The 14,776-nt window shown below is 44.7% G+C and overlaps 1 protein-coding gene across 7 annotated transcripts in view; it reads left to right on the forward strand.

The window, feature by feature from the left end:
* Positions 1-4,902: 4,902 nt before the first annotated feature.
* sorcs2 (sortilin-related VPS10 domain containing receptor 2) overlaps positions 4,903-14,776 on the forward strand; it is a 277,922-nt gene continuing 268,048 nt past the window's right edge. For all 7 annotated transcript variants that reach the window (XM_079370958.1, XM_079370959.1, XM_079370960.1 and 4 more), the window contains exon 1: positions 4,903-5,347. In XM_079370958.1, coding sequence (XP_079227084.1) covers positions 4,994-5,347 — 354 coding nt within the window. In that variant the 5' untranslated portion in view covers positions 4,903-4,993. The remainder of the gene's footprint in view (positions 5,348-14,776) is intronic.

A 14,776-nucleotide genomic window follows, 5' to 3' on the forward strand; every position in this document is an offset into this window, starting at 1 on the left:
TCATTTTAACGGATTAAAAATGAGTCCAGTTTGAAGATGCATGGGAGCCGTTCTAATTGCATGTTTTACTCTCATTAGCGTTTTCCCTCCTCGTTCACTGCGGCCTGCCGTCTATGAAATAATAATCAGCCGTCCATATAGGAGGTGTAAAATCCTTCTTACTGCAGACAACATGGGCCTCTTCTACAGCTGTTTTCACATCTGCACTCCTGAACATACAAACTTCTGGAGGACAGGTCAGGAGTTTCTCCTGGAGACGATCCCTTTCAGACGGGACTTTTTTATTCTTGCAAAAGTGTTTCCCTCTTAAAATGTTCATTTTTGTTCCTGAAAGAAAAGCAAAGAGGATTCTCTTTGTTTTCCAAACATGAAGATTTTATTCGTTCTCTGCTACACAGCCGCGATCGTTACGCCCCGGTGACATTTCACCTTTAATCTGATCATATTGGAGGCGTAATGGAGGGACAAAGGGTGGCGTGAAAGAGGTGGGAGGGCTTCAGCAGAGCAGCACAGCGCCGTGCGCGTGCACACGTCATGCTTCTGCGACGCCGAATCGAAATGTGAATGTGGGACGACAAAGACGTGATGACGGCGAAGTTTGCTTACTGCAAAGTGTGCAAAGTTAATAACGGTAAGTTCTGTGTATCATCGAGAGACGATAGCCGATGGATGCTGATGAAAAATTAAAGGCTGTAAAATTTCTTCTCAGGGAAAAGGCAAACTTTATTCCGAGTGGAAACAGCAGTTTAGGAACTCAAAACATTCAGCAGCAGAACGGATAAAAACATCGACTGTTTTTCTTCCATCTCGACATTCTTCTTTCCTCCTCGTCCCTTCAGGGGCTCCGTAGACATCCAACCATTAGATGTCTTTGTGATGTGAAGATGAGACAGACTGTGAAAGCTTCGCTCTCTGCATACTCGCTCCTGGCAGTTGAGTGTAATTCGGCTTGCGTTCCTGGCGAGTGAGAGTTCTCGAAGAAACGGCGAGCTTTGGAGGAACGCAGTTTGCATTTTCATACTCGTTAAGAATATCCGGTCGGGACTGTCGTTAAGATTTAAACGGACCACATGCACGCCTCACCTCTCCACCTCCTCCTGCACACGCACACACATGCACGCACACACACACGTGCACGCACACACACACACATGCACGCACACACACACACACACACACACACACACACACACGTGCACGCACACACACACATGCACGCACACACATGCGCACACACACACACACACACATGCACGCCTCACCTCTCCACCTCCTCCTGCACACGCACACACATGCACGCACGCACACACACACACACACACACACACACACACACACTTAGTACTATGAAATATTTAAAGTCAAGCTCCAGTTGAGGAGGTGCAATTACAGGCGGTATCCTAGCAGTCGAGGTCATTGAGGGTGTACACTCTGCCCCCCCCCCCCCCCCCCCCCCCCCCCCCCCTTCATATAGACCTCATTTCAAGATTACGAGCACATGTTTAATTTGAAATCCTGCCGCATCCACTCGGCGTGTTTTGATCTGTGACTTCTGTAGCATCACATGTCCGTACAGTTTTCATTTTCATACACATTATTCATGTCGACTGAATTATTCAACGTTTTCAAGGCGCATGCATTATTTACTGTGTTGTCTTTTGAATTAGTTTGTCAAAAAAAAAAAAAAAAGAGAACAAATTCGTTAAAAATAACTCATTTTGAAGCATCCTGAAGCATCTCCGCTCACTCTGTACCCAGTAAGTGGATCTTCGCTTTGCCTGCAGGAGTTTTCTCTCTGCCAGATAAAAGTGTCTCTAAACTTCATTACAGCTAAAGTTAGTTGATCTTCAGAAGGTGGAGCTGTTAAAAGCGTCTGAGAGAGAGAGCAACATGTAGGAGAAGTTGCTATGAGGTCATTGTGAGAGTCTTTTCTTGTCTCCTCTGTCACTCTGCTGCACCTCCTGGCCTCACGGCCATCAAATATTCAAAGCGTCTCTGCTGCCGCTCTGCCGCCGCGGACACCCGAGCTGCACCGGTCTCTCCACCAGCTGAAGCAGCGGCATCGCTCTCTCTCCATTTATTCCCGATGAGCAGCCACAACAGGAGGACTGTGATGTGTAAATAATTAACACAGCTCACCTCTCAAACACTGATCCAGCTCGTAGGTCACCGTAGCACCAACGGCTGTTTCTTTAAGGAGAGGTTCTGCTGAAATAATCATGTCGGACTCTGCAGCACCTGTGTGCAGCAGAAATCATATTTAAATCTACACTTTGGACTTTGGAGGTCTAAACCTTCAGAAGAGTGGCCACTGCTTTGTGTAAACACTCTGAAGGCCTCATAACAGGAAGTACTGATACCTCAAGCTTTACTTAAAAGGGACACGTGCAAAAAATCCACTTTGCCAGTGTTTATTGACTCACAATATGTGAAATAAACACATCCAGTCCTTTGTTTGTGGTCTGCAGAAGTCTGACAACACAGAGAAAAATGCTCTGTTTCAAATTTGCTCTCCTTGTGATGTCACAGTGGGATTCTGGGAGAAAAACAATCTCCTTCCCTCCTCTGCTCTCTCCACCCATGGACTCATGGTTCTAACCTTTTTTATTCTCACGAGTGAAGGAGTGACGTCTACTAGGAAAACTCAGGAGGGGGCGGGGCTTATTGCATTTAAAGAGACAGGCACCAAAACGGGAGCGTTCAGAGAGAGCTGGTTTTTACAGGGTCACAAACTTGACCCTGCTTGATCCATGTTATATTTGGAAAAAAACACAGAAGCACAGATGTTTCATTTAGACCACAGGGGGCGCTGTTTGAAAAGGTGGACGCGGGGGAGAATATGTCCTCTTTAATATAAATCAAACATATATTGTGAGCATTTTTAGTTTAGTCCAACTATAGTTACACTGAAAGAACAAAGATACCTCAACAAAAACAAGGCTGTATTTCACTGAAGTCGTCCCAAGAGTCAACAATAAGATGTGGGCACCTCGTCACCAAACACAGACATAATTAAAGGTGTTTTGCAAACAGAGGTTTTCCTCCTCGTCCACACACTCAAAACCATCTACGTCTTCATGAAAACACAAAAACCCAACCATGTCATTCTCCCCATTCCTCTTCAATGAACATTTCACTTTCCAAGTTGTCCCACCAACCAGACGTTGGCAGCGTTGTGTCGACCGAGTGTTTTGTCATAAGCAGCAGTGACCATTCTGGCGTCTCTGCTCGTGGTAAAGCGACACGTTTTCATGGCTAGTTTACGTCGCCGTTAAATGTTTCTGCTCGTTTGACGGGAGTACAACATCCAGTCCCCTCCAGTCCAGACCCTTCGAGTCGGGAGGAGTGAGAGTATAATTGGAGGACGCAGACACAGGAGAGCGATTACTTAGAGCGTGACCTCTGACCTCATGTCCAGCTGGTCAGCAGCACACAGGCACTGAGGGGGACGGACAAACTGACAACATGCAAATCTGCTCCAGCTTTGTTGTCTTTTTTTTTTTTTTGGAATATTTTTTTTTTTTTTACTGCTTTAGGTCTTCTGATAGTTTTTATCTTTTAAATTGGGAGCAAAGATCAAATTAAAAATGCAAGAATTAATTTAAAAGTTGAAACAAAAACAAACCCGGGGAGGATGTGAGCAGCAGTGGCCTGGAAGCTGATTGACTGCAGGGTGACCTAAAGGATTTATGAATTATCCTCCGGACTCAGTTCCTCGTTTTTAAAAAGAAGAGGACGAGAGACTGAAGCAAATTAGCCGTCGCCGGTCGATTCTCAGGCAGCTGTTGTGTCCTTATAATCTGAATCAGTGTTGGACAACAAGCTCGAAGCTTACAAACAGCAGGAAGTGTACTTTCAGTATAAAACGATACACCTGTGTATCTTAACTGTGTGTGTGTGTGTGTGTGTGTGTGTGTGTGTGTGTGTGTGTGTGTGGAGCTCCCTCTGTGAAGTGCTTCCACAACACCAAAACACAAAGTGAATTCACAGATTGGGACACCAATGTTACTTTGTTGGTGGAATCAATGTGAACGTTTATACAGACGTGAGGACCTCTGAGCTTTGCTACAGGACCTCTTTATGAGTCTGTATCACATCCTTTCGAGAAGATATTTTTTAGCTTGTAGAAATATGTATGTATAACATTTCGAATGGATGTGAAATCAATGGATAGATAGATAGATAGATAGATAGATAGATAGATAGATAGATAGATAGATAGATAGATAGATAGATCAGCTCAGCCGTGCAGTTCAAAGACTCAAAAATCCTTCTGAATTTTTCACATTTCATTTTATTGAATTTAAAAAAAGTCCAAAGCTGTAAACTAAATCCTCAATAAACATTGAGGCTACAGTTGTTTTGAAAGACCTTTGAGTTTCAGCATGAAAACATTTTTTAGTAAAGGTTACATTGAACTGATGAACCATTCTGTGAGTCTCGTATTTTTGGATCAGATAGACTAAAGCAGTGGATCAACAGACGATAATTAGTACTGCCTGAAAGTATCACTTCATTTCCTGAAAACACACATTTCCTCTGATTTGAGAATTCTCTTTTCTTCTGTGATTGTGTGAGACAGACTGAAGCGTAAAGCCTCCTCTAATCTGCAGGCTCCTGAGGGCCTCCTACAACAATCAGTGACAGACACTTGAAATGAAAACGCATCTTTGAAATACGCCATTTGTCATTTTTAGAGTGTCAATGCATCATGTGGTGACACTTAATGAGGGATGCTGAGCCACGCTGATGTTTGCACGGCGTTGCGGCTGCAGGCCAGCAGATGGCACCACTGCGCCGTCCTGTGGATGCTGTTGGCTCAGAGACGCGTCCACGTTGTCCCCACTGTTTGCCTTCGCAGTAGTTCCCCTCCCTCCCTCTCTCTCTCCCTTACTCTCTCTCTCGGCGTACAGCATACACCTATCTATCTTCCGCGAGCATCAGCACTCTCTCCATCAGTCTCCGCGATTCGAGCGCTACTACGGCGCAAAGCATGGCATCTCTGCGCCCTGAAAACCCGCTCTCCTCCGCTGCGCACCTCTGCGTCTTCCTGCTGACCGCCTCGGCCTGGATGGCACTGCCGGGACCCGCGCGCTGTGACAGCGGGGCTTTAACCCGGCGCGGCGCGGAGGACCGTACGTTGGACATGGGCGGCGGTGGCGGAGGCTCACCGCCGGGCTTACCGAAGGATGTTGACGAGGAAGCCGTCGGCGCGGAGAGCTCACCCCGCCTCAGGAGAGCGCTGTCCCGGGATAAACAAATGTCTCTGCTGAGCAGTTCGTTCGTGCTCAAAGGGGATGCGACCCACAACCAGGCGATGGTCCACTGGACAGGAGAGAACAGCAGCGTAAGTAGACGATCCCCATCCCGTCCCGACCCACTGGCTCGTGCACCATCCCCATCACAAACCCCTTTTGTCACCTGCCTCCATTCATCACTCCCACCACAGCGCACAGCATCAGAAACTAGTTATTGTTCTCGCAGGAGGCTGCCTGCTCAGAGAGGAGGAGGCGCGGGGAGGTTTTTACGCATCCAGGTGGTCCAGCTGCACGCGCGCTGGATGCTGTCAGGCTCTGGGCTTTGTTCAAAGATCAGGAGGCTTTTTTTTCTTTGACCTTTTAATGCACATGGATATTTACTGTGTTGCCTCAGAATGCCATTACATCACATATGGCTCAGGTTCACGAGTGTTTGCACGCGCTGTGCAGAGAAACTTCTTATAAAAAAAGCTATTCTATAAAGAAGCTTTCCTTCATATTTATAAAAACCGTTTAATTAACACAGGCCTCCTTTGACTTCAGTAACCCCTTTAATAATCAATCAGCGACCCGGGGAAGGTCCTCTGACCCCACTTTGAGCTCCACAATAATGAGCACTCATGTGGTATCCTCCGCGTGCGTGTGTGTGTGTGTGTTAACATGCAGGAGGAGTCCAAGGACGCGCACAGAGCAGCGCGGCGTGGGGACGAGGAGCGCCCACTAAGCAGACAGTGCGTGATTTAGTCACACAAAGCCATGACTGAAATATTGATGGAGCCTTTTTTTTTTTTTTTTTTTTTATTGTCCATGAATTTTGCAGCGCCTTGTTTATTCCCGTTTTGGCTGCTCTTGTGAAAGTGGATGGCGCCTGCTTGTTACGCCTTAGCTGTCAGTGTGTGCTGAAGTAGTGGCACTGAAGTAGACTTCAGACAGATGTTGTGCCAGTCTCAAAAAGCAAGGAGAGTCCCACTGGGATTGAGCTGCACTGTAAGAGGAGACAAAAATAAAACGCTATAAGATTCATCCACTCAAATCATGATTTTTAAGACACAGAATGAACCTCTGTTATAATACTCAAGGCACATTTGAGGGACTTTGTTGGAGATTGGTGTTTAGCTGAGGGTTCTAACTGTATACACATGATGGCAATTTGTCCTTAGGGCCAGGTCAAGTGAGCTCAGCCCCACTGTGTAAACAGCAGCAGTCTTTGTGATGAGTATTGACAGAAGCAGGGGGGTGGGCGGCTGTTTGAATGGTGGTGTCTGGTGGGGACATCACTTGCAATCAGAGGCTTTCTGTCAGAGTTCCACATTGCTGTTTTTACCGGCTGTGGCTGCAGGCGGCTCTGGTGGAAAAAGAACCAACATGAGAGGGAAAATAATGTCACGGTGTAACAGCCAGCAGACCTATTTCGTCCAGATTTGCTGGAGTTTTGTCACAAATTGGTTGGTAAATAATGTAAACGGTGACATTTGCTGTTATTGTTCGACTTATTGGCCCATCGACAGAAGTGAGGGATTAAATTTAGAGGCGCTCAGGGCGATTTGGCACATTTGCAGGGCTGAGAATGTTTGGAGAGGATGAAAAAATTGAGGTGATGAAGCGAGAGTTGTTCATTCAGAGGAACCGCTTATTTCAACCCAGATTACTTTTAAAGCAGTGTTAAAGTGCGTGTGGCTGACATGTTGTAAACTTTACAGCTGTAAAAGAGCAATCTGCAAGATTTCTACTTAATGAAATCTTCCTCTGTGATCATGAAGGAAACATGCTGTGTTGAAGCTTCTCCGACAACAATGCAGCAGCCAGTATGTCCTCCTTCTAACTTTAGATTCTGCTCCTGAATGCTCTGGATTTGATTGGACCAGAGAAGGTAGGCGGGGCTTTGAAGGCCGTTTTGGACGCCCCTGGGTTTGCCAGATATGAGAGCAGTTATCAGGTGAACAGGTGTTGCAGCGATGGAAGCGGGCAGTGGAACTGCTTCAGATAGAAGTGATTGTACCTGAGCTAAAAAGCCTCTGCATGTTTCTAATAAGCTCCAGCAGCAGAAAGCTGCTCAAACTAGGATCAATGTTGGAGATGAAACATGGAGAGAGGTTAGAACGCAGAAAGCTTTACAGACCCATGCAGAGCTGGCTAAACACTGAAGCTACAGTGTCCACCACATGCAGAGCTGGCTAAACACTGAAGCTACAGTGTCCACCACATGCAGAGCTGGCTAAACACTGAAGCTACAGTGTCCACCACATGCAGAGCTGGCTAAACACTGAAGCTACAGTGTCCACCACATGCAGAGCTGGCTAAACACTGAAGCTACAGTGTCCACCACATGCTGACCTGTGTGAGAGGAGACAGCTCTCTGTGATGTGTTGAATTTATGCGAACGCTACTGTATTTTGCTCATTTAAATTTGCATTTTTTGTTATTTGTTGTTATTATTATTTTTGTCGTCCTTTTTCAAAAGGGATTCAAACTTTGAGATTGAAACTATTTTTGGATGATGCATTTGTGAAAACATTGACGCCCAGAGCCCCTGAGTGTGTTTCCCATGGCAGCAGATGATTGACATCAAGGCTGATGTTGCTAGAAATATACTGCAAACATGACATTTATAATACAGTGATCCCCCCCCCTTTTTTTGTTAGAATATTTCATGCAGCGTTGCTCATATTCTGAGCGAATTTACCAAACTAACTTGGAAGCAACTTAGTATAGCTTGTAAAATGTTGTGTAAGACTTTCCTCAAGCTGTAAAATAATGCAACACTGTGACCAATTGGTCCATGATTCAGACCAGAGCAATCAATCCATAGATCCATAGATGTGAAAATGTTTCATAAGGAGCTCAAAACTTGGGTATCAATACTGTTTGACTTTTTACATGATAATAATTAAAGTTGAAAACTCTGGTATCACGACAACTCAAAGGATGTATTGAGCCATTAAAACCATCAATATGAACGCAGTTGGACTCAAAGGGAGACTGTGCGACGTTTGACCTCCCCTCCAGAGACGCATCATAATTTAGGACTCCTTTGCTTGAGTGTAGCCTGTGTCCTGTGCTATTGTGTTAACAGGCTAATAACACTTCAGTTAGCTCTTAGCTTCACATTTCACATAAATTAACACAGAATAACCGTGATCTAAAAACACTTACGTGACCTCCAGATAATCAGTCAGTATGTTCTTCTTCTTCTCTCTAGTCTTTGACTCAAACAGCTTTTATAAACTAGGGGAGGAGCCGGTCATCCCATCCATGTAAACGCAGCTCTGACAACAACACAGCCAGCAGGACTCCAGCTTCTACCTCACTGTAGACAGTCAGGACTCAGAGACACATTCACACAGGACAGACTGGATCTCTGCTCGATTTATTCTGCCTTTAAAGGAGTTCAGACTTGATCCATTCAAACTGCCCAAAGTCGATCCTGAAGGACTCGGCACCATAAATCCCTAAAGACGCGTGGGATTTTCACACTTTGGCATTTTCACACTTTGGCATTTAGGGACCGGACATTAGGCCGTAATAAATGACATTCTCCCAGTGGACTTTGTCTTTTCTCACTATGACCTCCTCCTCATCTCCACCTCCTTTTTCTTTTCTTTAATTGAGGCGATGAGTCTGCATGCCTCTTAGCCTGAGGCGGTGCCAGTCACATGGACTCAGAGTTGGACTCACCTTCAGTTAGCTCGGCGTGGGTTTGCACTCTGAAAGGTCATTGCGACGCAGTCCATCCCAGCCTAATAAAACACAGACAAATGGTGCCATTCAATTTCCCCTGAGCTGACATTTATGAGCGCCGTGCAGATTGATGGCTGAGAATAATGAATCTCTGCCGCCCCTCTTGTTCCATAATTTCAATTTGGAGTCTTTGAGGTTCATAAAGTAAAATGCGGATGAGAGGGTCAACAGCACGGAGGACTTCAGTCGCCAAATATTTCTTAAAGATGGGTAATTTTTCCTGGAAACATAATATAAACCTTCAGGCTAATCACCACATCATTGCACTGTGACTGTGATAAGGATAAGGATAATCTTTATTGATCCCCCAATGGGGGGAATTTAGGTGTCAGCAGCTCCAAAAACAGTAAAAACAGGGATTATAAATAGCATCAATAGCAAAAAAGAACAGCTATGAGCCAGTTTACATGAATTAAATAAGAGATTAGAATAAAAAATACAAAGACTTAAATAAACACTATGTACACTTTCGCTCGTGGAAAGACAGGAATTATAGTGATTTGTTTGCATCTGTTTTCTGGCTGATTTCTATCTTTTGTTTTCGGATGCAGAGCGTCTTGACAGGACGATGAATCCTGCTTTTAGCTTCGTAGTGACAAGTGTTGTTATTTAAAACAGCTCTTGTGTACTCTCATGTGTCCCTGAAGCCGCAGAGACGACAATCACTTTTCTCCGGCATGCCTTGATTCGCCGATTTATGTCTGAGAGCATGAAAGGACTCTGCCTTGGTTGTTTCCAGAAGGGTCCTTGAAGGGCAGACAAAGGTGCTGCAGTCGGAGCATTTTAAGGATCCTTTTGTAAAACAGAGAAGCATGTGCATGTGTAATAAATAAAGCTCCTGGCGGAGAGAATATCCAATAATGCAGAGGTTTAAGAGCAGCAGCGTTATGATTGCATTTATGAACCTGTGAACAAGCAGCGCCGAGAGCGTCTCAGAAAGTAACGATCACTCGGCCCATTATCCAGAGCATGATGCGTCTGTAGTCAAATATAGTAAAGTCTGTCTATCATGAAGTAAATATCAAAGAGGCAAAAAGGCAGCAGCTTTGTTTTAACACCGAGCGTCACGATGAAGGAATTCTCTCGTCCCTGTGAAATTCATTTGTGGCAAGATAACAGCAAATCAAACCGGCTATAATTCTGCAAAAAGGCATTTAAAGTATGAAAATTTTTTTTAAAGCGACACACAGTCTTTAAGTGTTTCGTGTTGCACTTTCATTCAATTTCACAAACACAAATTCTCATCAGCGTTGTTGAAGTTTGCGAGCTTTCTCAAATCCCGCCGCAGTCTATTTCCTGACTGGTCTAAAGTTAGTTGCACGTGGTATTTCCATGAAAGCAGTAACCATCGTTGCGGCTTAGAAAACCAATGAGTGACGTCACGGACACGCCTTCCACGTGTCATAAAGTCGACCTTTTAAAAGACCAGCGCGATGACATCATCAGAGATTATCTAGTTTGATAAAAAAGCCTCCCTGGAGCTTCGTTTAAAAAAAAGCTTTCACAGCTGTTTTCCAGAAAATCTGTGAAGAACAACTCTGTACAGGCTTTTATAAAGCCTGACTTACAATTGGCTGGATAGCATCACATTAGTGCACTTTTCCCTCTGGGATCGTCTCCGTTTTTACTGTACTGCAGACAGTTATATCATCAAAATAACTTCAAACATTGTGTAAAAAGAAATGGACTCTGAAGAGATTAAACATGCAGAGTATGCACAGTCGATTTAAAGATTACAGCTCTGGGGACATGCACTGACAGGAGGATATTATTTATTCTGAGAAAAAGGAATGTCGAGTCATTATTCAGCGACGCAGAGATAAAAACATGACATCCTGTGACGGGTCGCACGATAACGACCTTCTGAATAAAGAGAGCGTCCTCTTTTGAAAGGTCTCTTTTGTGCCCGTCTCTCTCTGAGTTGTTGACCAGCCTGAGGGGACTCGGAGCTGAGTTCTTCTTCTCTCTATTTCTGTCTCCTCTCTGATAGTGAGTGTGTGTGTGTGTGTGTGTGTGTGTGTGTGTGTGTGTCCGTCCGTCCTCAATATGTGAATCTGTATCTGCGAGGAAACAGCCCCAACATTTAATAGTGTTTGTCTATTTCGTGCGTATCGATTGTTTCACGGAGGGACAGATTGCACGCTGCACACACACCTTTTTAAAAATGAGTGTGTGTGTGTGTGTGTGTGTGCGCTGCAGGTCCCTGCCGGCCTGTCCCACAGTAGCCTAAGTGATTAATGAGTAGCAAAAGGCCCGCTGACAGTCCAAACCCTCGCCCTACCCTCAGCCCAGCCAAAAGGGAATTGTGGGTAATTCCTCCCACTTCCTGGTTGAAGAGCCCTCCTGGGTGGGAATACGTTCAAGAAGAACACTGGAATTATGGACTTATGAATGTTCAAGGATTTAGAGGGTGGATTAGTTGGAGTGACCTTGATGGAAAGACAACAGCCTGGTGTAAACCTAAACGGCTTAACCCGACGCCCGGGAAAGGTCATGTTACTGCCAAAACATGATCAGCAGTATTAGTCTAAATATTTAGATAAGATTACATAATGAATGTGCATTACTACAGAAGAGGGATTTACTGATGATGTAGCAGTTGTGGTGACATGCTGTAACTGTTTATTATTTTCATTATTGATTGTTGAGATGATGGGTAATGATCATGCAGCGCTACCTTGTGGTCACTTTTGGTTTTATTTTGAAAAGCCAAGCTTCTTCTTCGTATGTTCTATTATGCTAGTCAACTTCCTGTCTCTAACTTCTCAATGGCATCACAAGGGATGCGCGTGCATCATCGAAGAGCTAACTCTAAGTAAAGGTAAATAGCACCCTTGGAAAAGCGGAACGAGGTATGAGATGATTTCAGTGTGTGAATATGATTTATATGTTTATTATTTGTGAAATTATAGCGAACCGTTTGTGTTTTGTTTTTGTCTACACCGCTGTTTTCCCAGTGTCAGGTGTATGTGTGACTGAACTGCATACTTAACCTGGAATTAAACAACACCCGTAAAAAGAAACTCACTGCTTCCTTCCTTAATGAAAGATCCGAGGGGCCGCTACACATGCTTCTTTTCTGCAGTGTTGGCGTTTGTTTGAAGATCGGACCGTGGCGTTCAGAAAAAAACCCCAGCGTGAGACTTGAGTATGTGCACTCTGTCACGAACACACAAAGAGACCCAAATGCACGACTCGGTGGGACAAAAACAGTTTCTTAAAGTTTATTCCAGGCAGGGTTCGGTACACGGTAGTCAGTCCAATAAGGCAAAGGTACAAAATCGACATGCAAAAAACGGAATCCAAAAACACACGGGGGTCAGAACAAGAATCAGAATACTAGAATTGCTGGGACGCTGCTACGAAGAGACAAGACGAACTGGCACAGAGTGAAGGGCAGACAGACATTAAATACTGAACAGGGGGTGGAGTTAACAAGACACAGGTGAGACACATCAGGTAATCAGCAGGCTGAGACACACTGGGGGAAGGGCATGCAGCCAACAGACCTGAAACGAGACACAGGGTGAGTAACAAGTAAAACAAGCACAAGACATGATACATGAGGAAAAACATAAAATAAACAAACACTTAACCCGGGGATGTGACACACTCCACCTCAAGCATATCCAACACTTATCAAAACCAGATTAATATTGTCGGATGTTTTGCAATGGGATGCGTCTTTCAAGGAGGCTGCCATGACAGACACCAGAGGTTCATTGTTGCCGTGGAAACACCGGATGTCATCTCTGAAAGCTACCGAAAGCTGTCGCGCTGCTTTGATAAATAATGCTCGGACACATTAGCTTGTCTGTAAACGTATTCTCGTCCACTGGTCGGTTTCGCCTGTTCGTCTTCGCTACGGTCAACGCGGAGTTCGTTTTCATCGGGAGTGGTGGGGGAGTAGCAGAGAAAAGTCCCGTGATTCCCTGCCAGCCTCAACATCATCTTTTGTTATTATATTGATTGAGAGCCCCCTGGTGGTGAAATCCACTTACTGTCGGCTTCAAATAGTAAAAAAAAAAAAAATTCTGAACTTGACATTCGCAGTTGCAGAGTGTTATCCCCATGGCGACTGCCACCAAATACTTGTAGTTTACCTTGTCGTACCTTTTTTGTGAACAACAGTTCCTTAAAAATTAAAAACAAGAAAACCTTTGAATTGATCTGAAAAGAAGTTCTGTGACGGTAAAGGACGACATATGTCAGACTGACACTCCAAACACCTGCACCCATTGTTTTCTCTGTCAGCCTGTACTCCAGCAGCGCCTCACTACATCTATATTGTATTTACTCCCTCTGTGTGTTTGGGTGGCGGCTGTCAAATCACGCCACGCTCCACGAAGCTGACTGAGTGCATATACAGAACAACTTAAAGAGGCAGTATGACTTTCAATTAACTTTGTCCTCATTATTTGCCGACATCATCACTCTCCATATATCTTTCGACACCTTCGTCTTCGTCTTCCTCTGCCTCTTCTTCTACTCACGGCAATGGCTCGACGGTTCTTCACACTTCATTTGGCTTTCCATTTATACGGAAGGTGTTCCCCTCCTCCTCTTCCACACCATCGCCACCTTCGGATCGCGAGCATCGTATCAGACAATTAGGTCGAAGGATTATCAGCCTGCAGCATACATCTAATCTAAACACAGCATTGGTTGAATTTAAATTGAGTATTTAGAGGGAAATGCCGTGTTTTATAATCAGCCTTTGTTTGCATGGGGAATCAGTCCTCATGCAGGTGTATCTACACACACACACACACACACACACACACACACACACTTGTGCAGTAACAATACATAGCCACCCTCCCTCCCTCTCTTTCTTTCCAGCCACACGCACACACAGTATCTCAGTCTCCAGGGGCCTGACTTAATGTGAAAGGCATTTGTTCACGCTTCACATACTGAGCAGACAGTTCATTCGGCCCCTTGGTTGTTCCTCGCTGGAAAATTGTTTGCACATGTGAGGGGAGCCTTTCTCGTCATTCGTCTTATCCGTCCTAGTTCATCCCGCTTAGAAAGACACTCAGAAACCCACGCTGTATTTCATCAGGCTCGTTGGCTGGCCTCTCCGCTGTCTCTGTCAAATCGGACTCCAAATTATAAGGTACAGTACGGTGACAGCAGGCCTGCAAACCAGGACATATTTCTGCACAGTGGTCTGTCTTTCCACAGCATCAGGGCTTGTGTCTTGTTCTCAAGGATTATGATGATTGATGCCTGCCACGGACGATTTATCATCATTATCTTGAGACAAGAATGGAAATGCATCTTTGACAGGGAATTTACATTTCTGAATTTGAAAAAGTCTCCTGGGAACAGACTGCTCCTTCAGCAGCATCCTGTGTGCACTGTGCATACATTTTCTAATATAATCTTCCCTGTGAAAATATAATCGAGACCATGGCAGATCCTGTGTTTTACTCTTTTCGGTTCTTGAGTTGAAACCTGACATGTCATTGATACCATGTGTGGTACGACAAAAGGCAGCAGCCCGCTCGCTCGTCCGTGATGAAGTCAGGTGAGCGACCTGAAATCCCAGGTTTCCCAATCAGTGACTGTTTTCAAAGCCCTGAAGACTCTGATATGCCCTCCCAAAAAACATCCACTCTGCACCACCTCAGCTTCTCCAGGTGACATCAGCTTTTCGGAAGAGCTTAAAAGGACATTTGAATTTCTTCTGTGATAAATTATAAGCTCACCAACAAGTTTGATAAGGGCGCCTCACCAAATATTTTCATTTGAAAAGTAGTAGACTAGTTAAGAAA

Source organism: Symphodus melops (genome assembly GCF_947650265.1).
Source record: "Symphodus melops genome assembly, chromosome: 20".
Classification (NCBI taxonomy): Eukaryota; Metazoa; Chordata; class Actinopteri; order Labriformes; family Labridae; genus Symphodus; species Symphodus melops.